Here is an 11,423-nt window from a genome sequence, read left to right as displayed (position 1 = left end):
TACAGGTGTTAGCCACCACACCGGGCTAATTTTGTATTTTTAGTAGAGACGGGGTTTCGCCATGTTGGCCAGGCTGGTCTAGAACTCCTAACCTCAAGTGATCTGCCCGCCTTGGCCTCCCGGAGTGCTGGGATGACAGGCGTGAGCCACCGCAGTCGGCCAGAAGTTTAATGTTATTGGAACCTTTTTGATGGACTGATTAGTCTGGATGGCAGACTATGGACAGGATACCAGCACCCTCAAGAAGGAATGTGACCAATATCAGGGGAGGTGACCAAGGCTAAATTAAAGGACAGAAGGGGCCACAGGGACAGGGCTAGTTATCTTGCAGCGTGTGGGTGAGATTAGAAGCCCTTCCAGTCAAGCCATGGGCATGGCAGGACAAAAGCTTTGTAGCCTGGAGGATGCCTGATATTGTCCAAGTGAATTCAGCGGTGACATGAGTGAATGGCGGAGACAGAAGCCATGGCTGCCGAAAGCCGGGGCCCCCTGGTGGTGAGTCCCGCCACTCTCTGACTCAGTGGGGGATCTGAAGAGGTGATGTTTGTCCACCAAGCTGGGGAACCAGTGATGCTCTTTTGCGTTTGTAGATTTCTCCTCCATCCCTAACAATCCATTAAAGTGGACGACACCTTTATCATGGCAGGGAAGTGGCAGCCATTCTGAAATGACAGAGCTTTCTTTAACATATCCCAAATCAAATACTTGGGTAGGAGTCCTTTCTGCCCCGTAGGGCTTTTTTCTGTTCTTTTTGGCCTCCCTCTCTTTTTATTTCTGCCCCTGCCCCATCATTTCATATATAATTATGTAACTTATAGAATGTCTGTTTTCCTCTTTAGAACAGCAGCCCCCAACCTTTTTGGCACCAGGGACTGGTTTTGTGGAAGACCATTTTTTCCACGGACCGGAGGTGGGGTGGGGTGGGGTGAAGCGAGGATGGGGGTGGAGGGATGGTTTCGGGATGATTCAAGCACATTACATTTATTGCACACTGTATTTCTTTCTTTCTTTCTTTTTTTGAGACAGTTTCGCTCTTGTAGCCCGGGCTGAAGTGCAGTGGCACGATCTTGCCTCACCGCAACCTCCGCCTCCTCGGGTTCAAGCAATTCTTCTGTCTCAGCCTCCTAAGTATCTGGGACTACAGGCTCATGCCACCATGCCCGGGTAATTTTTGTGTTTTTAGTAGAGATGGGGCTTAGTAGAGATGCCTGTAATCCCAGCTACTTGGGAGGCTGAGGCAGGAGAATGGCTTGAACCCAGAGGTGGAGGTTGCAGTGAGCCAAGATCGCGCCACTGCACTCCAGCCTGGGTGACAGAGTGAGACTCCATCTCAAAAAAAAAAAAAAAAAAAAAAAAAAAGACTGGGTGTGGTGGCTCAAGCCTGTAATCCTCCAGGCTACACTTTGGGAGGCTGAGGTGGGTGGATCACTTGAGGTCAGGAGTTCAAGACCAGCCTGGCCAACATGGTGAAACCTCATCTCTACTAAAAATACAAAAAAATTAGCCGGGCATTGTGGTGTGTGCCTGTAATCCCAGCTACTCAGGAGGCTGAGGCAGGAGAATTGCTTGAACCCGGGAGGTGGAGGTTGCAGTAAGCCAAGATTGAGCCACTGTACTTCATCCTGGGCAACAGAGCAAGACTCCATCTCAAAGGAAAAAAAAAAAAGAAAGAATTAAAAAGGAAAAAAAAGTAAGTCTCAGAGGATGTGACAGGGATTGTGTGTCTTGTTTATTACTGTTTCTTTGGTCCCCAAAATAGTAGCGGGCATGCATTCATTCATTTGACAAGTTGTTATGGAGCTCCCATCACCATACCAGGCCCTGTCCCAGGCGTGGGGGCTGGAGGGAAGTAGCAGTTTGCCAAACACTGCCTCTGCTCTTATGGAACTTCCATTCTAGCGGGGAGAGATGGGTAACAAACAAATACATGGTCCTGCAGGTGGTGATGAGCGCTCAGTGTGCAGCGAAGCAGGCTAAGGAGGGCTTCTCTCCACCTAGGCTGCTCAGGAAGTTTGCTCTGACCCTGAAGGAAGGGCGAGAGGGAGCCCTGGGGGAGTATGAGGCAAAGGTGAAGCCTTCCAGGTGAGCACATTCTCAGCAGGCAGTACAGGGATGAGGCTGGAATGTGCCGGGGTTGAAACTTGACCTCGACATAGGCTCTAGGCCTCCTGTGACCTCTCAGAGCTCGTGGGACCTTGGAGACCACTCTAAGGACTTCAGCTGTGATTTGGGGTGGAACAGGAAGCCATTGTAGGATTCTGAACACAGTGACAGATCTTATCAAAAGGATCTGTCTGGCCGGGCACAGTGGCTCATACCTGTAGTTCTAGCACTTTGGGAGGCCAAAGCAGGAGGATCGCTTGAGCCCAGGAGTTGGAGACCAGCCTGGGCAACATAGTGAGATCCCGTCTCTACAAAAAGTAACAATAAAACTAAAATAGCCCAGAGCAATGGCACATGCCTGTAGTCCTAGCTACTGGGGAAGCTGAGGTGGGAGGATCGTTTGAGCCCAGGAGATTGAGGCTGCAAGTGAGATATGATTAGACCCGGGAGGTGGAGGTTGCAGTAAGCCAAGATTGAGCCACTGTACTCCAGCCTGGGCAACAGAACGAGACCCCAACTCTTGGGGGAAAAAAAAAAAAGAAGAAGAAGAAGAGCCTGTAGAGTCTCAGGAGAGGAGGCTCCTGCCCTTGGCCAGGAAGGCTACGTCCAGGGGCAGTAATGCAGGCGATGGGCAGTTGCTGCCTTGGGATGTGTCTGTATTTGAAGGCAGAGCCAACAAAGCTGCTCTGTTGTCACAAGCAGGTAATTAACAAATATTTGTTTGAATGCGTGTTGAATCATGAAACTCCCTACAGCCCACTGAAGCTCCCCCTCCTTCAGAACATCCACCTCGCCTGTTGCTGGAGTCTACACCTGCAACCAGCCCTTTTAGCTTCCTCCTGTCCCTTGCTCTGGCCTCACCTTCAGGGAGCATCTGTGGGCTCCTCCAAACTCGATGAGTCTCCCAGTTCCATGCTCTCACTGAACCCAGCCTGCTGTTTGGGCAATGTCTGCCTTCATCATTAGATCACCAGCTGCCCAAGGGCAGGGGCCCTGGTCTGTCCTGCTCAATGCTGTGTCCCCAGCCCCTAGGAAGAATCCCGGTAAACAAAAGGTGCTCAGTAAAAAGACGCTGAGTGGTGAACTGGCCTGCACCATCCCTCTGGGCTTTTGCCTCTATTTTCTGGCTAGGCAGAAGGGCTACAAGCTGAACTCCAGGGAAGGGACAACTGCCTGCCCCTTGTCCCAGAATCTGGGTCCTGTTCCCCTCACCCTCAAGCTCTGAGAGGTCACAGGAGTCCTAGAGCCTATGTCAAAGTCAAGTTTTCTTTTCTTTTTTTTTGAGATGGAGCTTTGCTCTTGTTGCCCAGGCTGGAGTACAATGGCACGATCTCGGCTCACTGCAACCTCCGCCTACCGGGTTCAAGACCTCCTGCCTCAGTCTCCCAAGTAGCTGGGATTACAGGCGTGCGCTACCGCGCCCAGCTAATATCGCATTTTTAGTAGAGACGGGGTTTCACTATGTTGGCCGGGCTGGTCTTGAACTCCTGACCTCAGGTGATCCGCCCGCCTCGGCCTCCCAAAGTGCTGGGATTATAGATGTGAGCCACTGTGCCCAGCCCAAGTTTTCATTTTCTAGAGTACCTGTGTGCCCCCACCCCCACCGCCCTCTCCACCCCCACCGCCCTCTCCACCCCCACTGCCCTCTCTACCCCCACTGCCCTCTCCACCCCCACCGCCCTCTCCACCCAAACCTGAGAAAAGACAGCCACGCAGTGGTCATTTTTCTAAACTTTTGTTTATTTTTATAGCAATCGTCATGTTTAGAGAAGTAAATAACACATTTAAAAACCTTCTCAGGGCCAAAGGATGCCAGAGTATTTACAAACACATGGGGGAAGGGCGGCAAGACATGAGGGGCTGGGGCTCTGGGGCTAGGACTCCATCCAGGACCCTGCCCCAGGCCCTGAGCCAAGCATGGACGCTGATGCCAGCCACCAGGACTGTCCCACCAGTCACAGCGTGGGCTCAGGGAACATTTGGGCAGCCATGGGGCTCTGTTCAGTGGGCCTGGTAGAGACCCTCTGGTCGACCTGTGGCCCCGCCTCCCACCCAGGGGGCTCCCCGCACCCCACAGGCCAGCTCAGAGGGGTCTCTGGGAAGCACCGAAGGACGGGGGCCAGTGTGGGGGACACGGGGTCTGGGACAGAGGCCAGGATGCCCTGGCCTGCCTGGCGTGGGACAGAGACACGCACACACACACACGCACACACACATACACACTGTACCTTCACAGAAGAATCGCAACAAGGGAGATTTTTTTGTGTGTGAGTTTTTTTTTTTTTTTCTTCTAAGTCTTCATGTCTACAGTGTTATTTTTTGCTATTATTTTTTGTTTCTTCGACAGTGACATAAACTGAGGTAAACATCTGTGACCAACACCTCTCCTAAGGGGCAAAGGGTCCCAGCCCAACCAGCAGAGGAGGTGGCAGCACCAGGGCCCCAACCTGGTGTTCCGGTTCTGCTTTGAGGTCAGGCTGGTGGCTGGCCCTCTGGGTGCCTCTGGGAATGAGGGGGCTGGGCTACATAACTACGGTCCCCTCCCAACTCTAACATACTAGATACTACAACGGCTGAGGGAAACTCCCGAACAGGATCTTAACAGAGAGAGAGAGAGAGAAAGAGAGAGAGAGAGCACGGCAAGGGACGTCTACTGTGGAATCTCGATTCCTTGTTATTGCAGGAGAGATCAGGATGTCGCGAGGCCTAAGGCAAAAGGAGAAGTCGCGGCTGGGAGAGGCAGCCCCGATGGGCTCCAGGTGGGCCGGGGGCAGTGATGGGGGCCTTCTCTGAGACCTGGCCCTTGGAGGGAGTGGGGGTTTGCTACTTACCTGGCATGTAGAGGGCCCATACCCACTGGGGAGGTGGGGTCTGGAGAGGAGTGGGCACAGCGGGGAGAGCGGGGCCAGGCCCTGGGGCCACCCCACACTGTTTGTAAACTGGACCTGGGCAGGGCAGGGGACCTATAGCCCTTTTTCAAGGTGGGAATGAGTGGGGAGTGGGGGCATCAGCCAGAAAGTGCTCAGAGTTCACTCTGGCCAGCCTGGCCCATCAAAGAGCCCCTCAAATGGCCCAGAACCCCAGGAGGGACCCTGGCAGGGGTGACCTGGGGCAGAGGGCCAGGCACAGGGACAGCCTCACCCATGTGGAGCTTATTGCGGGGGTCCCAGGCCTCCCCAGAGAGGGGCAGGGAGTCAGGAGGGAGCACTGGGGGAAGCAGGGGTCTGTTGTTTCTGTCTTGCTGCCTGGGGGCCTGAACCAACCTGCAGGGGCCTCCTTTCGGGATTCCCTGAGGGGTGTGGTGCAAGGCAGGCCTGGGCGCCCTGGGACAGCTGCCTGGGAGCACCAGGGTGGTGGGGGCGCGGCTGAGGTGTCTGGACGCACAGTCACTGAATGCATAGGAGGACACCCACGTGTCTGCACCCTATGCGTGTACACACACACCTAGTCACACACTCGCCCCCTCGCTTCCACCGCCCCCGTTCTCACACCCACACATGCAGGTCCTACGCCCTGCACACTCCAGTGCCAGAAATGTGGGAGACGTGAGGATGGGGTCTTGGAGGTTGGCATGTTTGACCCCAAGAAACCTAGGAGAAATTTCCAGCACGAACCAGCTCGCCACCTGCTGGAAGCCCAGGCTACTACGTCTAGGCTGGTGCGGCAAGGGCTGGGAGGACCTGGCAGAGGTCCCTGGGCCTAGGACGGTGCGGCCGGCAGGGGGAGCTGGGCCCTGCCCTCAGCTCCACACTCACTCCCCTGCCCTAAGGATGCGGGGGCAGCTGAGACTCCCGCCCTGTGAGCCCTTCTATCCCCAGAAGTTGTCAGGACAACCCCTTGTGGTTGGGGGGAGGGGCGGGGAGAGAGCTCCACTTCTCGGCCAGTGCCAAGCTGCCCTCCCTCCTGGGCTGTGATTTCATTCGTGCAATGGGAGTGCGCAGGAGTCACTGGTTTCTCGGGGCCTGTCCCGCACATATACGCACTTATGCGACACCCAGACATTTGCTACATTTTCCAGGGGCTTGGCCTCTCCCCTCCAGCCTCTAGGAGAAGGGAGGGCAGGACACAGCTGCCCTCCGCTCACTGCCCTGATCCCAGCCAGTACCCAGGAGCCTTAAGTCCCCTCTCTGCCCAACACTTCAGTCCCTTTCTGTACCCAGGGTGTGGAGGGGGCAGAGTGGGATGGCCAGGAGGAGGGGATCTGGGGTGGGACCGCAGGATGATCTGCCAGTGGGTATGGAGGGCCAGGAGCAACGAGTCCGGGTTCCAGGGCTCAGGGAGGCATCTGGGAGTGTGGACCGAAAGCTCCCTTGCTCCTGGCGTGCGTGTGTGTGTGTGTGTGTGTGTGTTGGGGGGGGCTCCGAACTCTCGGGTCTGTGGGGCTTGGCTCCTCTGGGCCAAGTCCCCGCTCACCAGGCCGCGCTAGGGGTCTTTGGTAGCCCCCTCACCAGCCCGCCGGGGACGGACCGGGTGCCGGGCCGCGTCCTGCCTAGTCTACCGCTGCGCCCCCTGTCCCGCGGCGAGGTGGCTCCATTCCCCACCGCCGCACCGGGCACCGGCTGGGGCGGGCCCGGGCGGCTCCCCGGTCCGAGGGCGGCGGAGGCGACTCAGACGCAGATCTCGATGGCCGTGGCCAGCACCACCTGCCCTTTGCTCTTGTCCGCGCGGCCGTCGGTCCGGCCGGGGGGCCCCGGGGGGGCCAGGCCGGGCTCGGGCACCGGCACTGGCACGGGCACCGGCACCGGCACGGGCACGGGCACCGACCCGACCGCGGTGGGCGCGGGCCGGGAGCCGCTGCCGCTCTCGGTCAGCACCGTCCGCTTGAGCGGCCCGGGCGCCTCGAGGCGCAGTGGCCCGGCGGCGGGCGGGCGGTCCCCTGGGGGCTTGCGCGCGCGGTGCGAGGGCCGGCGGCGCAGCTCTGACGTGAGCTCATGCTTGAGGAAGCGGAACACCTCCTTGGCCGGGCCGCGGCGCTCGGGCTCCAGGGCCAGCAGGCGCTGGAACATGCGCAGCGCGGGCTCGGTGAAGCGGCGCCACTGCGAAGGCAGACCCGGCAGGCGGCCCCGCTGCCAGCGCACGAACTCCTCAAAGAAGGCATCGGCGCCCGACGCCGCCTCCCACGGGAAGTTGCCGGTGAGCACACAGAAGATGAGCACGCCGAAGGCCCACACGTCCACGCCCGTGTCCACCGCCAGCCCGTCGGCGCGGCCTGCCTGGCACACCTCGGGCGCCGTGTAAGGGATGGTGCCACTCACGCGCTTGACGCGGCAGCCCACGCGGCGCGTCATGCCGAAGTCGGCCAGCTTCACGCGGCGGCACTCGCGGTCGAACAGCAGCACATTCTCGGGCTTGATGTCGCGGTGCACCAGCTGCCGCCCGTGCATGAAGTCCAGGGCCAGGCCCAGCTGCTGCACACATCGTTTCACCGTGTCCTCCGGGAGCCCCACCTGCGGGCGGCCGGGGGGAGCCGCGCTCGGTTTCCAGCTCTCCCGCGCCCGCCCCGCCGCCCTCCCCTCCAGCTCCCTCTCTAGCAAGGCAGTTTTCGCCTCCCACCCTGTCCCCAGTAACTGGAGCGACCGCGCAGACGCGAGCCTGCTGCGGCCCGGGTGCTGCTGAGCGCCCTTTCCCTCGCTGTCTCATCCAATCCTCTTAGTGCCTGCTATGCCTGCTTCTCCTATGGGGACATCGGGGCCCTCCAGGAGAAAATTGACGAGGGGGTCCGCGGCCACCTCCACCTGCTGTCATTTTGCCCTGCCTGCTAGATAGTTATCTCGTCGGTCTCCCCCAACTAGAACGGGGCTCTCTGAGCTTCCTGTCTTGTTCCTTGCTGTGTCCGTGCATCTTCGTCCCCAGATTCTGGCATGTAGTAGGTGCTCAGCAAAGGAGGACCTACTCCAAAGGTCTCATCACTCAGCCAGCAAGCGGCAGGGCAGATTTAAAGTTAGTGCCTGAACCCTCCCCCACCCTCCTGGCTCCAGGGTCGCTTCCTCTGAGGGCCCCTTCTCAGGTGGATCTGACACCTCTCCTCTTGTGCAGCCCCAGGGGAGGGCGCAGTAAGACTTCATCCCATCATTGTCACTGTCCCTTTCAGGGGCTCATCTCCATCTGTTATTATCTGACCCACTGTGGAGTGTCAGTTTCCCACTAGAACAGGGACTTTTGTCTTCCTTACTGCACATCCCCAGCTCCCCGAATGGTAACTGACATACAGCAGGCGCCCAGTAAATACTTGCTGATTAAATGGTCTGACTCCACTCCCACTCTCATACTCTGGGACCCTGAAGAGTGTGACCCTCTCCCAGAGTCCTCTCTGGGACCCTCTCCCTGCCCTACGCCACCATCCCGAGTACCTGGGGAGGGATGATGTCAAATAGGTCCCCAGCAGGTGCGTACTCCTGGGCAAAGACATAGCAGTCCTCTGTCTCAAAGACCACGTCAAAGACCTTGATGATGAAGGGGCTGGAGGAGAGGCTGTTGGTGATGCTCACCTCCCGCAGGAAGTTCTTCAGCTTGGTTTTGCTCTTGTTCACAAACTTCAGTGCCATTTTTGTGCCTGATGGGAGCAACAGCAACAGGGTTGAAGCCCCCTCTCCCAGTGCCTCCGTGCTGGATGCACCCGTGCCTGTCTCTGGAACAAGGTGCAGCAGGGTCCCCAGAAGGCATGACTATCCTCATCTCACGGATGGGAACAGACCCAGCGAGAGGAAAGGACTTGCCTAAAGCTATGCAGGCAGGGTCAACCTGGGCCTTCTACACCCAGTCTGCAGCCCTCCAGGAGGAGGGGGCAAAGGGGCGAGGTGGCCTGTGGCACCCTCCACTTCTCTCATTTTGTCCTGCCTGCCATATGCTTATTTATCTTGTCGGTCTACCCCAGCTAGAATGGGTCTCCATAAGCTTCCTGTCTTGCTAAATGAATGAATGAATAAGAAATGAGACACTGCAAGGCACATGTCCACAACTCTGTCTCCTGGGCAAGCATCTGTGCCCATCTGGCACATAGCTGTGTGGTACACACATGTGTGTCCACGGAGCATTTACACATCACAGGCCCTGCCTTCGGCACTGCACATTCACAACTCACACTTCATTATGACTGTATGAGTTGTGCACCACTGTTACCCTATTTTACAGAGAGGCACAGAGAGGTGAAGTCACTTGCCCAAGATCACACAGTAAGCAAATAACAAAGCTCAGGTGACTCCATGTTAGGTGCTCTTCCTGCTGCCCTCAGTTAGCACAAAGCCCCTGGACCCAGGCGTGTGCAGCTGTGGGAGCTCATGCAGCCCCAGCCCCTGGCTGACTGGGTGGCATGGCTGTGACCTACAGTGTGGGAGAGGTATCAAGCTCAGTGACTAAGCAACAAGGCTCTGGAGATGACTCCTGGGGTCTCATTTTGGTTCACAGCCTCTGTAGCTGCAGGGCATTGGATATGTGGCTGAAATGGCCTAGGTCTCCCTGTCCTCACCTGAGAGATGGCGATGGCCATACTGACCTCACAGGTCCTTCCACCACCCATTAAGTGTGGCACCCTGGTCCTGAGGAACTGCCCTCACTCTCTGTCCACCTCCCTGGGGCCAGCTATCCCTGAGACGCTGGTGATACCCAGACACAGCTGGCAGCCCTGCCCTCTCCAGAGGCTCCTGACACAGCCCCTTGGCTGTCTCAAAGGCACCCCAGATGGCCCCGGAGCAGCCCATCCTGTACCCTGGCCACTCTGCCCCGGATTCCTCCCTTGCCCCATCTGCCCGGTCTCCTCCCCCGTGGGCTGCCTCAGGCCTCATCCTCTCCATCTGGCCCCTGACCCTGCCTCCTTGCTTCCACAAAGCACCAGAGAGCCGCGGCCCAGCTGGAAGGTCACGTCCCCCTACCCCGACCTCCCAGCCCTGCCCCACCCCAACCTCCCAGCCCTGCCCCACCTCAACCTCCCAGTCCTGCCACGCTGCACTTGCTCACCTGTGCCCTTGTAGACCACCAGGTCAACCTTCCCGTAGGTGCCTTTGCCCAGCTCCCGGACTAGTTCGTAGTGCTTGGTGACATCGCTGGCAGCCAGTGTGCGGAGAGTCAGGGCCTGCATGTCTTCAGTGAGAAGGGGCACGCCGGCACCAGGCCCAGGGGCAGCCCCTGGCCCACAGCAGGTCAGGGAGCGGGGCGGCTCAGGCTCTGGGCAGCCCATGCTCATCTTCTCCCTGTTGGGTAGGGGTGGTGAGCATGAAGTGTGGCATCAGGCAAGGGTCCCCTCCTCCAGCCCCTCTGCCCTCCCCAGAACCCAGAAAACTTGAGGATGGGCCTGGATGCCAGGCCCAAGATAACCACAAGGGGGCGACAAGCATCTTGGTCGCGTCGCCTTCCCCAAAGCCTCAGGGGCCAGCCTGACTCAGCTCCCTGAAGACCGTCACTGCTTGACCCTGTGCTTGGTGGCACCAGCCCCTCTGCCTCATGCTGCCACCCACACACAGTGTCAGGCAAGGCCCCTGTTTATGTCACACAGACACAGCCAGATACCAAGTTCACACGGGTACTCCCATTCACAAGCGTTGGTTTTGTTTATTTGGATTGTAGAGAGGGGGTCCCACTATGTGGCCCAGGCTGGTCTCCAAATCCTGGCCTCAAGTGATCCCTCTGCCTGTCCCTCCCAAAGTGCTGGGATTACAGACATGAGCTACTGCACCCGGCTTGTTTTTATTTTTATTTCTGAGACAGTGTCTTGCTCTGTCACTCAGGCTGGAGTGCAGTGGCACGATCACAGCTCACTGCAGCTCGACCTCCCAGGCTTAAGCTATCCTCCTATCTCAGCCTCCTGAGTAGACTGGACTACAGGCATGCGCCACCACACCTGGCTAATTTTCATTTATTTATTTAATTTTAATTTTTAATTTTTAGGTATGGGGTACATGTGCAGGATGTGCAGGTTTGTTACACAGGTAAATGTGTGCCATGGTAGTTTGCTATTACGCCTGACTAATTTTTAATTTTTTCTTTGTAGAGTTGGGGTCTCACTATGTTGCCCAGGCTGGTCTAGAACTCCTGGCCTCAAGTGATCCTTCCACCTCAGCCTCCCAAAGCACTAGGATTACCAGCATGAGCCACCGTGCCCAGCTTATTCACAAGTACTGACGAAGCACCTGCTGTTCCCCAGGGCTCTCCAAAGCCCGGAGTACACAGCATGAAACGAACACCTAGGATTCCCTGCCCCATGGGGCTTACACCCCAGGGGGAGAAAGGCAGTAGACACAGTGATCATACCAGTTGTATATTATGATGGAAAGTGATATGGGCTCTCCATAAGGTAGGAGGTGGGGAAGAGGTCTGAGGGCCATGAT

General features: G+C 57.5%; 1 protein-coding gene and 1 long non-coding RNA gene across 5 annotated transcripts in view; both read right to left on the bottom strand.

The window, feature by feature from the left end:
* Nucleotides 1-3,825: 3,825 nt before the first annotated feature.
* SBK1 (SH3 domain binding kinase 1) overlaps nucleotides 3,826-11,423 on the bottom strand; it is a 71,504-nt gene continuing 63,906 nt past the window's right edge. For all 4 annotated transcript variants that reach the window (XM_077985833.1, XM_015125847.3, XM_077985834.1 and 1 more), the window contains 3 exons: nucleotides 10,057-10,289; nucleotides 8,454-8,656; nucleotides 3,826-7,550 (listed from right to left, as the gene is read on the bottom strand). In XM_077985833.1, the coding sequence (XP_077841959.1) occupies nucleotides 6,711-7,550; nucleotides 8,454-8,656; nucleotides 10,057-10,289 (1,276 nt within the window). In that variant the 3' untranslated portion in view covers nucleotides 3,826-6,710. The remainder of the gene's footprint in view (nucleotides 7,551-8,453; nucleotides 8,657-10,056; nucleotides 10,290-11,423) is intronic.
* LOC144337989 (uncharacterized) overlaps nucleotides 10,780-11,423 on the bottom strand; it is a 41,889-nt gene continuing 41,245 nt past the window's right edge. Inside the window, exon 2 of the long non-coding RNA XR_013411696.1 lies at nucleotides 10,780-10,909. This is a non-coding gene — a long non-coding RNA (uncharacterized LOC144337989). The remainder of the gene's footprint in view (nucleotides 10,910-11,423) is intronic.

This window comes from Macaca mulatta, chromosome 20 (genome assembly GCF_049350105.2).
Source record: "Macaca mulatta isolate MMU2019108-1 chromosome 20, T2T-MMU8v2.0, whole genome shotgun sequence".
Classification (NCBI taxonomy): Eukaryota; Metazoa; Chordata; class Mammalia; order Primates; family Cercopithecidae; genus Macaca; species Macaca mulatta.
Note: the sequence above shows the minus strand (reverse complement) of the source record. Positions and strands in the feature narration are given on the sequence as shown.